General features: G+C 40.7%; 1 protein-coding gene across 2 annotated transcripts; it reads right to left on the reverse strand.

The window, feature by feature from the left end:
* Window positions 1–1446: 1446 nt before the first annotated feature.
* CCT8 (chaperonin containing TCP1 subunit 8) lies at window positions 1447–12889 on the reverse strand. 2 transcript variants are annotated; one of them, XM_030477873.1, is made up of 15 exons: window positions 12734–12889; window positions 11005–11095; window positions 10357–10436; window positions 9188–9337; window positions 8737–8917; window positions 7950–8011; window positions 7143–7280; window positions 6525–6703; window positions 5526–5592; window positions 5361–5448; window positions 5137–5252; window positions 3772–3843; window positions 3455–3619; window positions 2901–3020; window positions 1447–1690 (listed from the first exon to the last, which is right to left on the reverse strand). In XM_030477873.1, exons 1-15 carry the CDS (start codon window positions 12791–12793, stop codon window positions 1613–1615), a joined length of 1647 nt encoding a protein of 548 aa, XP_030333733.1. In that variant the 5' UTR covers window positions 12794–12889; the 3' UTR covers window positions 1447–1612. The 2 variants fall into 2 exon arrangements, with proteins under 2 accessions (XP_030333733.1, XP_030333732.1); XM_030477872.1 differs by lacking the exon at window positions 1447–1690 and adding an exon at window positions 1866–2456.
* Between the last annotated feature and the right edge of the window lie 623 nt (window positions 12890–13512).

Below are 13512 nucleotides of genomic sequence, written 5' to 3' on the forward strand. Positions count from 1 at the left end.
CAGCCTTATTTAGGCATAAGATAGTTCTAGACTTGATTTAGCCTTCCACTCCCTTCTGGCTGTGAAACAGAGTAGCACTGGCAAGAGTAATAAAAGGATTAATTATTGAAGTGGCTTGGATTTCAAGTCCCGTTCTCCTTGCAAGTTACTCCGAGACATGTAAGCTGTTTACTTTCCAAGAAGAATCTTTAAGAGAGGGCTTCACTTGAAAGATTCCGGTATTCTGCATTGTGCTAACTATTGCCGCTCAGCCTTTATTTTTAAGGCCATTAGAATGAGATGCAGTTCACTGCAGTCAGGCTGCCATTCTGAGAGCATGGACACTCTTAAAGGGTGAGGATGAAGCAGATACATGAAACAAAAATGAACTTGTTGCCATACTTGGTTCTTTCTTACAATATTCATTTGCCTTTCTCCACTCAAATATTGGGCAAGGAGTACAATTAAGAGCACAAAGAGCCACAACAATTACAAATTATAATTTCCAGAAGTTCCTGCACAGGCTGATGGTCAGTCCCCCTCATCCTTTGTACTGGGTGCAGATACCAACATGGTGGGGTGGGCTGCAGCTGAGGCCTCTGAGGAGAGGCTGGGCATGCCTGCTGCCGGACACAGCCAGCTTTAACAGACCTACACCAGGGCACAGCTGAGCCCTTCAGCCAAGATGGTGGCACCTTGGAGAAAGCAAAATGCTGTCAGGGCATGAGGGGAAAAATGTGAGAAGCAGCCCTGCAAGCACCAAAGGAGAGGAGCAGCTCCAGGCACCTCAGTGGGGATTCCCTCACAGCCCATAGAGAGACCATGCTTCAGCAGGTTGTCCACCTGCAGCTCCAGAGGACCACACTGGCCTCCACACTGCAGCCATGGAGGCTCCCAGGCCAGAGTTAGGGGGATGCATGCCTTGAAGGAAGCTGCAGGCTGCAGTGAGGAACCCAGATTGGGGCAAGCTTCCCTGCAGGAGCCGGTTCTTCCTGGTGGACTACAACCTACACAGAGGAGCTCCATGCTGAAGCATTTCAACTAGGACTGTACCGTGTGGTAGGGGAGAAGGGGAAAAGTGTGCATAGGAAGGAGCAGCAAAGAGGAGCTGTTACAGACTGACCACAACCCACATTCCCCATCCCCTTCACCACTCAGGGGCAGGGAAGAGGTAGAGGAGTTGGAACAAAGGAATACATGTGAGCCTGGGAAGAAGAGGAGGGGGACAGGAACGTGGTTTAGATTTTCTTCTTCCTTCTCACCCTCCAATTCCTCTTTTAACTGGTAAAAAGTTAATTTTCTGCACATGCCTGTTGCAGTAATCAGTAAGGGATCTCCCTTACTGTCTCCACCTCAACCCCTGAGCTTTTTCACCTTATGTTCTGCCACTGTCCTGGTGAGGAAGGTCATCCCACACCCTAATGCCTGGGAACAACCACGTCATGCTAACTCCAAATAAAGTGACAGTTAACATTTTAACAGCAAGTACATTTATTGGTGTGTTTGAAGTTCTGCACTCCAATGGACACCCTTCATAACTTAAAGGCAACAGAGCAAAATATCGTGACAGGCTCCGGCTGGAATATCAAAAAACTCACATAATCATGTCATTTAAGAAGTATAGTTAAATCGTTCAAGCATTTTGGTCTTCATCCCAGTCCTTCTTTCCTGATGGAGGTTTAGGGCCACCAGCTGGTTTTGCCATAATGATCTTAAAGATAACAGGGAAAGAGAAAAAAATAAGGTTAGAATCAGACTCTTACCCACTCTTTCAGCCCTATGATTCTGTCAACAGTCACTAAAATTAATGCAGTTTCCCTAGTCTGAACCTAAGCCCCGATCTTATTTTTACCCATTTAATTGAGATACTCACAAATTAGTTTGGGTTTTTTTTCTTGTAAATAGCAGAAGCTGAGCCCTGGTACACAAGAAAAGGGCTTTTACGTCATTTTTGCATGCAAAGTAAGACTTTGGTTAGTCTACAGAAAGTGAGCACTTGAACAGAAGTGATGGGTTTCCAGGATGCACACTACAGAAAGCAGGATTATCAGAGCTATTAGTCTGAATTATAGTCTAAACTTTGAGTCACACTTTAAATGCCTGAAGTACACTCGTCCTACCATGTTAAAGGCTCTTTTTCTGTACTTGCCATAGCGACAAGTAAAACAAAACTAAAACTGCACTTGTCATCCCTTCATTGAAGCTTGGTTTTAGGAGTAAAATTCCTTTGCAAAGGCACAAATACAAAACGTAGCAATCAGCACACCTAAGACAGCAGTGTCATGTGTCCTCAAGAAACTTATCTGCCATGTGCTTGTCAATGTATACTCATGCATGTGCTCACACACAGATACCTCTCTGCTAGAGACAGAGCTTACTGCATACTATTTTTCAGGTTCATCTTTCCAGTCATCCTTATCCCAATGTCCTTGTTGCTTAGGGGCTTTTGGACCGCCTGCTGGTTTTGCCATAATAATCTACAGAAATTTTACATGCAAATACATTTTTGCTAAAGTTCCACAAAATATAAAAAGTTAACATTTTTATCATTAAGATTATAACATCTCTTTTCCCTAAAAGTTGGATTTTCATGTAAAAACAATATATGAGAGGTTTCTGTTGTTAAAAATCTTGTTTCTACAAAAGTTAAGATAACTTTCTGGACTATGAGTATTAAATGTCGAATCTTAAAAAAACCCAACAACATTAAAAGTGGTCTTATGGAAGTGGCAACATTACAACGTTCCAAATTACAAGCTCTTGAGCAAACGACTTCCTGGCTTTCAGCAATAAACAAACCACATTATCAAGTATCCTATTTTTATGTCTTGCATTCCAAGAAGATTCACATGTTCTGCACTAGTATTCTGCACGCTTAGTTAAAGATTTCAATTCAGTGCCCAAATTACTTGTGATCTTACCTGATCTACCCTTAGGACGGTTACTGCTGCATTTGTAGCTAGCTTGATACCCCAGGATTTTCCAAGGTATGTGTCTAGTACACCAGCTTCCAACATATCCTTCACAGCAGCAGCTTCGGCCTATCAGACAGAGGGAAAACATTGTTCAGAACTTCCTCAGGCTTCTACCTAGCAAGTTACTGGGTTTTCATTGTTACAGGTTTAAAACAAGTTATCATTTTTCTAATCTCATCTCCCCTCTTCAGAAAACCTTCATTCCTAATCCATTAGCAGGAAGACAAAATAATTAGTGAAGACTTACTCTCCATCACATCAGTTCAGCATCTCAATTTACCTCCTACAGAAGGCTACTATACTACATTGAATTTAACTGCTTGCTGGCTGATGAAAAAAAACCCACTTCATTATTACAATTCTAAGAAGTTATTCTTCTAGACCATACAACACAGAACTTTACTGATTTAAATTAAAAGTACTTCTATCAGTATGAATTATGTATATATTAAATATAATCCTGTACTGCAAAGCACCAAGTAATGCAAAAGACTATTTACCTCAATATCAAATCCAACATTTTTGTTCCCTTCCTGATGCACAGCATAAAGTTTGGAGATGACCTCATTAGCCTTTACTCCAGAGTTTTCTGCCAGCGCTCGAGGAATGGCTTCAAATGCCTCAGCAAACTTCTTGATGGCATACTGGTCAAGCCCAGGACAAGTCTAAAGTGAAGTTGAAAACAAGGTCAGCATTTCAAAAGTTTAGGTATAAAATAACACGTATATATATTTTTAAGTGTCACATATATAAGTAAATATATATGTGTCTAAGTTGTATAAAAGTAAAAAAAAAAAAAAAAGCCCATTTGCTGTACCTCTCCATAGGATGTGATCTGCTTGGCTAATTCAATTTCTGTTGCACCACCTCCAGGAACAAGACGTTTATCCTGTGAACAGACCATCCCAAAACACAAAGTTTTGGTTAAAGTGTGGTATTAATTTTCACTTTTTTAGAATGCATATATCCTATGAAGAACACAAGAGAACTCTATCCCACAGAGAATGAAGAATATGCTTCAGAACAAACATGCATTACAATAGAAATTTACCAGAATTTACTCATTCATTCCAATGCCTTTGAAGGGAATAGCTTCTTATGCAAAAGTGAAATAATAATGCAGTGGGGTTTGTGTCTGGTTAGTTGGCTGCGGAGTTTGCTTATTTTTTAGTTTTGATTTTTGGTTTTTTTGGGGAAGAGGGTTGGTTTGAGTTTTTAATAAAGTAATTTAAACTCCTACCTAACTAGTAACAGAATTCCTAGATTTTCTCACCTTTTCCATTAACTTTTCCAAAATTCCATTGTTGATAAATATCACGCAGGAAACCAATCTACTGTACACTAAGTTTAAGGTATGACAAAATGCTTGGAGGTTTTGTTTTCTTTTAAATTAAGCATTTTGTTTATCCTTTAGCAAACCAGGATTCACTGACGAACTCCCAGTCTTTCCAACAGAAAAGTAATCATCATAAATCATTAGTCAGGCCAACTCCTGGAGACAAAAATAAACGCAGAGACTATGGCTGCTTCTGCACTCTAACTCTGCATGCATGTCCTGGTATGCACAAGACATTAAGTGTCAAACAGAAGTTCAACATTTTTTGCATGCCACCTGAGTAAATACACAAACATTTCCTTCTGTATTAAAAAAAAGGACAGATGAACACTCAAGTCCATGAAAGCTGCTCAGAAAAAACTTTGAAGAACTGAATTCTTCCACCTCTAAAACCTATTTGTAGTATGTGGAAGAAGCGTATCTTGTCACCAATGAACTAGAAATTCAGTTTGCAACCAGTCAGTTCTTACTGATCCCTAGTGACAAAGCTATCTAGCTTTTCTCTGTGCCTGGTTTCCAAGGAGCATTATGAAACATTTAGGAAAATAGTCAAGCAATACCTGACTGCTATTACAATGTGGTAAAACTAATCTATCTTCAAGAACTCATTCATTACTGGAAAATTAAGTGCAGTACATTCTGAGCCAAGCACCATCTTTCATGTACACTGTACTCACAACAATGTTGGCAGCCATCTCCTCTACACGGTCTTCTCTACACCTCAAGAAGGTTCCTAAGCTAATGAGTATCATCTGCTACAGCTTTTGCAGTACATGAGCACAAAGCAAGCATGAGTCTTGCTTCAAACTCATCTATATAGCGCAGTTTTGATAAATGGTTACTTACCCTTGTGAGTACTTTGAAAGTATTTACACCATCATCCACTGCTCGCTCTATGTCATCCATCAGATTGTCTGTAGACCCACGAATGAGGATAGTAGAAATGGCACCATCCTCTTTTTCTGTTCAGACAGACACGTGCATTACTGAATTCAGTTTGTTTCATGTAAAACACAAGAACACTGTACTTCTAGAACAGTAGCATTAGGAGCTGTAAGGAACAAACATACCATGCTTAAACACAACCACCTGCGTATCCCCAATCTCTGATAAATATACGCTGTCACAGTGACCCATTTCTTCTAGAGTAGGGGGAGTCTGTAAAGAAAAACAAGAGTTAAGAGGTGAACCTCCTCACCAGTTCTCTCCCTCCTACTCATTTGATAAGTCCATACCAGTCTGGGTAGGGCTGTTGCACCAACAGTTTTGCAGAGTCTTCTCAGATCCCACTTTGAGTTCAACCTTTAAAAACATGTTTGCAGAACAGATGTTAACACATACAAACATTCTCTTAACTTGGCAGCACTCTGTAAACTAATGACACCAATCAAAATTTACTGCACCAAGTTATAAAATCCATTCATCTGTTTCTTTGAGTTACAATTATCTATTATCAGGAATGCTATGCAAAACCTAAGAATTTAAAAACAAGTAGTTCAAATTACTGAAAATTATCAATAATCTTCTAGTGCATTAAGACCTGAATGGATCTTAACAGCACCTCTATAATGATCCCTCTTTGTTATGAAAGAGATTACAGTATCATGCTCCATTTCCAGAAGTTAAAATTTTTTGGATGCCACCAATAAAGTCAACAAAGGTTCACTTATTTGTGTGAGATGAGAGAGCTGCTGCTAGTAAATCTGACTTACGTTGTGCAGAATATAGTTCAAAGATGTACAAACATGCTTCATTTACAGGTAAGCTAATTTAAGGACCGCGAAAATGACCAAGTATTAAGAATTAGTTCTTCCACCCATCAATACATCAGTGATGCATGGAGGCATCTCATCATTGCTAAAGCATCACATGAAGACTGTGACCCTGCAGAACCACTGTGGTATAGTCTTATGTGCCTCTGAGGCCACATTCCTCTTTACTAGATCCACAAATTTTGATATTCTTGATTTCAGTTGTGCTATAAAGACACTTCAAACCAGAACAACAGTACCATATACACAAGTTACTCCCTGATTAGATGTCATACAGAGGTGAAATACTATCCAGAAACATATGCTATGAAACAACCAAACTGCAGCTCAGGTTTTATCACTAGAAAACCAAACAGTCTGCAATAGTTTGTTTCTAATTTGTTTGAGAGGCAAGTGACAATATGGCAAGTACATTTCATAAATCTAGTAGATGAAATGTTTTTATGTTCTTCTAGTACTTACCTGACTAACATAAGATTGTATTTGTTGGCATAATGAAGTGCCATGTCTGCCACTTTGCCACCTGTTACTACTACATTTGCACCACTATCAGCAATAGCTTTCACTTGCAAATCCATTAGATTTTCTTCTCCCTTACTGAAATTCATCAGCTCTTCAGCATTCTTTATAAGTACAGTGCCCTAGTAAAAAACAACACATACACTGTTATCAATTCAGTGTTAACTACGTGCCTAGAAGTTTCTGACAAATCATTTTGTCTCCCAACCTTATCCATAAACCCCAAGTCATCCTGTTTTATAATAGTGCCACCCTTCCCAGGCAATGGGGTAAAAGAAGTCAAAAAAAGGGCACGCTAGCATTTATAGACAACCTTGAGGTTCAGACATTCTAGCACATAGCTCAAATAACCTAACAAAACCAAAAACACCTGGCCAACCCCGAAAACCCTCTGAAGTAAAATTAGGTTCAGACATTTTCTATGAACTTTTTTAAACTAATGAACTCAATAGTAACAAAAATATCTCAATCATCAAGTGTCGATAATATTTATAGTTAAGTCTAAAAATAAGAGCACATGAGCATAAATAGATGTATCACTTATTCTGAGCTTTAACATACCTTAGTTTCAGTTATCATAGCATCAAAAGGGCAGGAATACACAGCTATTTTTGCATCTTTGACAGAAGTGACATCTCCTTCAGTTTCTTTTTTAAAAACCATGCCATGCAGTACTGAGGAAGCAGAGATACCAGCACCCTGAAAGGAAAGAAATGGAACGGGGGAAAGCTGTATCGATCATTTATTGCCAGAAAGCTGTACTATCCTTTAGGAAAGGTGGTCCTTACATTCATTTGAATGTAGCAACCTAAGCTTTCATTGCAGCATAAAGAAATGAGACTGAAGCTGATTTAGCAACATCAAACATTGTCTTACAGGTTCCAATTTTAAGATTATTTGGTAGTCCAGGTAAACCTTAAGACATACATTTTCTGTGCTCAATTTGTTATGTATTTATTAGCAGGGAAAAAATATAGGGGGAATTTCATACTAGATATAAACTTATTCCAACCCTACACACCATACTGAGGCCTGACAAAAAGAATGCAAGATTAGACGGCTACATTTCTGCCAGCCTGCATCTTAGCCTAATCTTGTGACTGCTTCTACAACAAAGATCAAGATCCCTGTGTATAATAAAGTTAACATATCTGACTTAAGTCTATATTTTCATGATTTTGATTTTTGTTTCTGAAAGTTGCTACTGAGCACTAAACGAATAGAAAGACCAATTTCCAAAATTTACTATGCATGCCACAACAGAAACGAGAATATAAAAAGCACTTCTGAAATTCAAAGATCTGAAAATGAATTTTCGTTAAACTGTTTACCTTGATAATACAGTAAAGCTAGCTACTTCCAACTTACCACAATTTTGCACACTCTGATATTATCAACGTTGAAATGGCCAGAATCCGAAAGAATAGAAACTGTTCGGAGGAAATAAATTAAAAAAGAATTAATTTGTGCTGCTTAATGAATAAAGTAGAACAATGACCATAAATAACGGCTGGAGTTTTTAATGAAGTACTAAAACTCAATGGTTTGAGATGCCTGTCTAAATTTAAGGCAATTTTAATCTGCTAATAACCTACATCAAGAGAAACAAATTTTGTTTTTATGATGTAGTAATCAGAAAGCAACATCTATTCAGGCTGCTCAGTTAATTAAATTCAAATATCCATTCACACACATACATTCAAGAGTGAAGTCTGACCTAGAATATTTTCAGAAAACACTTAAAACTAGACATGAAAGCTTTTTTCCTGGAAATCTAAAGGGAGAAAAAGAACAACTCAACACAACTACAGTCCTGCTTCCACTCTTCTGTGGCTGAGACTAGCAACAGCTTATATGAAGTGTAACATATCATCCTAATGGTAAGAGGAAGAAAGATGGGTTTCAGCTTTTAAAAGACTAGAAATCTATTTCTATAAATGTTTAGTAGGAAATACAGACCTTTTCTGAGCCACAATACCAACAAAGAGTTCAACACAATAAATGTTATACTCATTTCAGAGGCTAAATCATTCCATCCAATTCAACCTGATAAACCAACCATACGTTTTATCTTACATGAAGATGTTAGTAACAATCATAAGCAAAACCATGCAGTTTTTTAGATGCATGCACACATCTGTTCTTGTCCACTTACCACAGGCCTGAGCAATAAGCTTTGCCAAAAAATGCTCATTGCCATACTGCTTGCTCATCACCGAAGTGTGCAACAAAGATGCCACTTCTTCAACATCTCGAAGGTTCTTTGCAGAACAGCACACCAAGTCTGGAAGAATTTCTAGGGCTTTCTTGCAACCTTTTTCATATCCTTCAATCACCTGTGAAGCAAACAAGAAATATTCACTACACCACTGTGCATTCATACTGCTTGTATCTTCTTTTCAAATGGCCATCAGACATTAACAAAAGCAAAAGCTTACAAGGGAAGCAAGAAATCACAAGCAGCAAAACTTCTGTTACACTGTTGTTCTTCATACATAGCTATCTAAAAAATTACTTCAGAAGGAAGCAGACAATTCACAAGACTACGATCCAAGAATTCAAGCGTGAATTCAAGCTATGCGAGTTATAATGACAATATGACTTGCCTCTGAGACCGATAACCCCATCCTCAGAAGGTCTTCTGCTAACTCCAGAAGAAGACCAGCAAACACAAGGACGAAATTTGTTCCATCTCCAACTTCTTGCTCTTGCATGTGGGAAGCCATCACAAGCATTTTTGCAGCAGGATGCTGGACCTTTAAAAGAAGTTACACATCTTAGTTACTAACAATCCAGACTATAGCTTCAGGCTTTTCTGTGCATTCAGTATAAGCTCTCTTATTTTAAATTGTATCTAAAGATACTAAGAATGCACAAAATTGGAAAAAGAAAGAAGGACAGATTATCTTAACTGGCTAACTTCCCTAGTAAGCAAAAGATATGCATGAAGAAAATAAAATCAGACATCCCTGATATTGGTTCTGCACTATTTTTACAGGATGCAATAGTTTCACAATCAAGCTCTGCAACAGCAAGTTTAGATCTTCAAGCTGAATTTGGATGCATAACATGCCAAGCAGATGTCTAAATTACAATTTAGTGGTTTTTCTGTTTACAGATTGCACTGCTTTCCCTTTCTTTCCAAGGGAATAAAAACATTGTCATTTTATCCCAGAAAGTAACATGCAAGACTCATTAGATTAAGTAACTAGTCTGCATTAACACAATGCATTAAGGAAATACTTAATACTTACCCTAATTCTATCAGTAAGTACAGAATTCAGTAAAGTATTATTTGTATCAAAACACAAATACGAACTTGATAGTAAGAGAAAAGGTTACGACAGGTCACTCTTTCCACACTTTTACTGTACCCACAGGAGGATGCTGCTATATCCTCAGCTTCTTTAAACGCAATTAATGTATTCTAAGCAGACAGGAGACTATGGCAACCACCAACACTGGGAGATTAACATAACAGTGATTTCGTACAGAGTTTTTAAAACACTGCACTGTCGAGACATACATTCTTCTAAATCTTCACTGGTTTGGGGGATGAGAAGTAGGCAATTATTAAGCATTTCCTGCAACTACTTAATGCTGCTTCCCAAAAGAGTTCTGTCCCTTGCTGTGTTAAACTTGCCAGTTGAAAATGTCAATGAGTTACAAAATGACATACGTAAATCATCTGTCAGGGTGGCATGCATTTATTAAACATTCCCATGAATGGAAACACTAGCTCACAACTGACATCTTCTGAAGCAAGAAAACTTACGTCCAACTCTCTCAAGATCGTAGCAGCATCATTTGTAACAAAGAGCTTCTCCAAATGATTGATAACCATTTTGTTCATTCCTTGCAGAAGGAAAAAGAAAATAATTAAAAAATCATTCATTAGGAAACCAGCATTTTGTACACAGATAGTGTTCCATAAACTTCAGGTGTACCTTACACGTTAAAATTTTATCCCTATTTATAATTCAAGAAACTAAAATATTTTTGCGAAATAACCCTTGAGAGTGTGCTACCATGAGGAGAAATCAGTAATTTCTGAATAAGCAGTTTTCTCTTCAGAAGAGTATTAGTACATCATTTAATTACCAAATACTGGAGAACAACTTTTGTTTTGGTATATCTGGCCAGACACAATATGGGTATATTCATTATGACTATCTACCAAGTTACTGTCTTTCCTTTCATTTTTGCAGGTCTTCCATGTAGCAGCAAGACAGCAAAAAGGACAAAAAAACTCATACAAAAACCTGGCAAAGGCAGGTACGCTGTATAGCATGAATCAAGAGCTAACAAAACAAAGTCTGAGCTATATAGCCACAAAGAGTTTTGAGCATTCCAGAGCAAGTCCAATGTGCTTCCTCAAACACATTTGCTCAAAAACACTACAATGATTTTAGGATTTATTTACCATTTGGTCCATAGGCTGTACGAGTGGTTTGTGCAAGTTCTTTGCATGCCTGGATGTTCCTATAGACAGCTTCTTCTAGTCCTGAATAATGCTAAAAAGAAAATTATTTAGAATTAGGCTTTCTCACAAAAAAGAAAGGGATTAACTAGTCATTTCTCATCAAAGCAGCAATAATCTACCGAGTCAATGGTTTCATCAACTTAATTTCACTTAAAAGCTTAAAAGGGAAACTAAACCTCCCAAAGACAGCAAGAAAAGAACTACTGTGTACTCCTCAACTAGGCAGTTCACACACAGTTCAGGCACAGTAAGCTCTGAACAGAAAATGTGAACAGTGACTCAGTTTTCAATACAGTTTATATCTCTTAAGTCTTCCAAAAAAGTTAGTGGCATGCCAAAGGGAAATAGAAAATAATCAATATCAGACTGGAGAGGGGCAAGGGTTTTGTAAGCATGCAGTTTTGCACACGCTTCTTTGCTCACAGCTCTGTATTCCACAAAAATAATTTAACTCAGTTCTGTATTCAAACACGTACGGTATGAAAATCCAGAATGATCTGTAAGATATTTGTGTTTGAGAAGCCAATCAGCCTGACTTCAGTTTGGAAGCCTTAAGAAAAGAAGAGATCCACAGACATGGCCTGAAGAAATAAGAGCGAGCAGGGTAAAACATACTGTGTGGCCCATAAGGGAAGGGAGAAAGGTACTCTCTAATAATATTTGCTCTATAAATACAAAAGAAAAAAATCTCAGAATGCCAGCTGCCTCCTTCTTCTGTAAAAGGCAGTTCTTGCTGTTCTGGCCTTGGAATCTCTGTTAGAGAACCAGCGCCTAGGCCACTTTGTTTCCCTGCTCTCCCCCTGCCCTTGACATATGCCATTCTTTGTCTCCAAGGAAGACTCTGAAAAGAAAAACAGAGGTTTCTGAGTTGCCAACTTCACTTTCCTGTCTATTAAGTAGCAGCAACCAGAATTTTTCTTTTATTTTCCTCTGCAATTAAAGAAAAAACCCACCAGACCTGCTTGGTTTCTGCCCACTTTCTCAAAGAACACTTCTGCTTTATTAGGCACAGTCCCTTTTACCCAAAATCTACATAACGTTAACGTTACACACAATGAGAACGAATATATGGAAAGGAAATATATGGAAAATTGTGTGTTACTCTACCACGCTGGCAGAGGTGCTTTTCTTTCGAGCACAGTAACAGAAAGAGAGTCAAGGGAGGTACATAACAATCGGGACACTTCCGAACAGCCAAATCTGGAGGGCCTGGTTGAATTTTGCTGACCCCCACCCATAAGAGCTCTCCCGACACACGCCTTCCTGACATCGCTTCCAGGCGCACCGCTCGGGAGGCACCGTGGGGCCCAGGGCGGCGGGAAGCAGCGGCAGCGCCTCCGGGCACAGGGAGAGAGGGATGCGGCCCCGACGGAGCCTTCTCGAAGGCCGCGTGAGCGACGCACCGCCCTCTGCCCGCCAGCGGCGCGGCGTGGCCCGGCAGGGGCTGGGGCCTGTCCCTGGGCTGGTCCCCGCCCCACAACAGCCGCCGAGGGGTCCCAGGCCGGGGGTCAGGGAGCGCGAAGCCGCCCGGGCCCTCACCCCGCGGGACGCGTGGAACACCGGGGCCCGCCGGCCTTCCAGAACCTTCCCCGCGCCGCCACGCTGAGACTCCCTGCTCCCATCCCACACCCCCTCGGAGGGCACAGCCCCTGCCCGGCGCCGCTCCCACCTTCGCCCCTTCCTTGAGCATCTGGGCGAAGCCCGGGGCCTTGGGGACGTGAAGCGCCATCTCCGCTCCGCTCGGGCCTGGCACGGTAGAGCGCTGAGGACGACGGGACAGAAGAAACCGGGGAGCGCGCAGGCGCGCCGGGGCAGCCGGGCTCCAGCAGGCGGGGCGGGCCGGGCTGCGCTCGGGGAAGGCGGATGGCGGGGCGGGGCTCCGGGCCGTGTGCTCGGCTCTCACTCGGAACGGGCGGTGGGTGGCGCGCAAGCCGCGGGTTTCCGCGCCGGAGGGGCCCGTGGTCTACGATCCGGAGGGTATCGTCAAAGCCCAGTCACCGACAGCACCGGCTCGCCTGACATTTTTCTCTGCTCGCAGCCCTGGCTGAGCTTGTCGGAAGCCCGCCTAGCCGGCAGCCTGACCGGCAGTCTCTAAAAGAGATAGAACGGGGAGCATGCAGAGACTGCTAACCTGAGAGATGGCTGGCTTGTGCTGTGGGTGTGCGTTTTGCTTTAGGTGAATGTAACCAACCGAAGTCAATGGTCATCTTACTATTGCTGTATTTATGTAACATTTGTGTCTTTTATTTGAAAGGAAAAGACCTTTCATGGTTCATGCTTTTCTGAAACAGGTAGGAAAGCATTGCCAGATTGATTGTACTTGGTTCAACTCACTACCTCTTTTTGTCAGGGGTGCTGTGTGGTGGTGGTCTTTCCTAGGAATCATCAGCCATGTAGCAAAGTGATGTACCATATGGTGACCATGGCTGATGTTGGCTCCTTTCTTTC

This window comes from Strigops habroptila, chromosome 2 (assembly GCF_004027225.2).
Source record: "Strigops habroptila isolate Jane chromosome 2, bStrHab1.2.pri, whole genome shotgun sequence".
NCBI classification, from domain to species: domain Eukaryota; kingdom Metazoa; phylum Chordata; class Aves; order Psittaciformes; family Psittacidae; genus Strigops; species Strigops habroptila.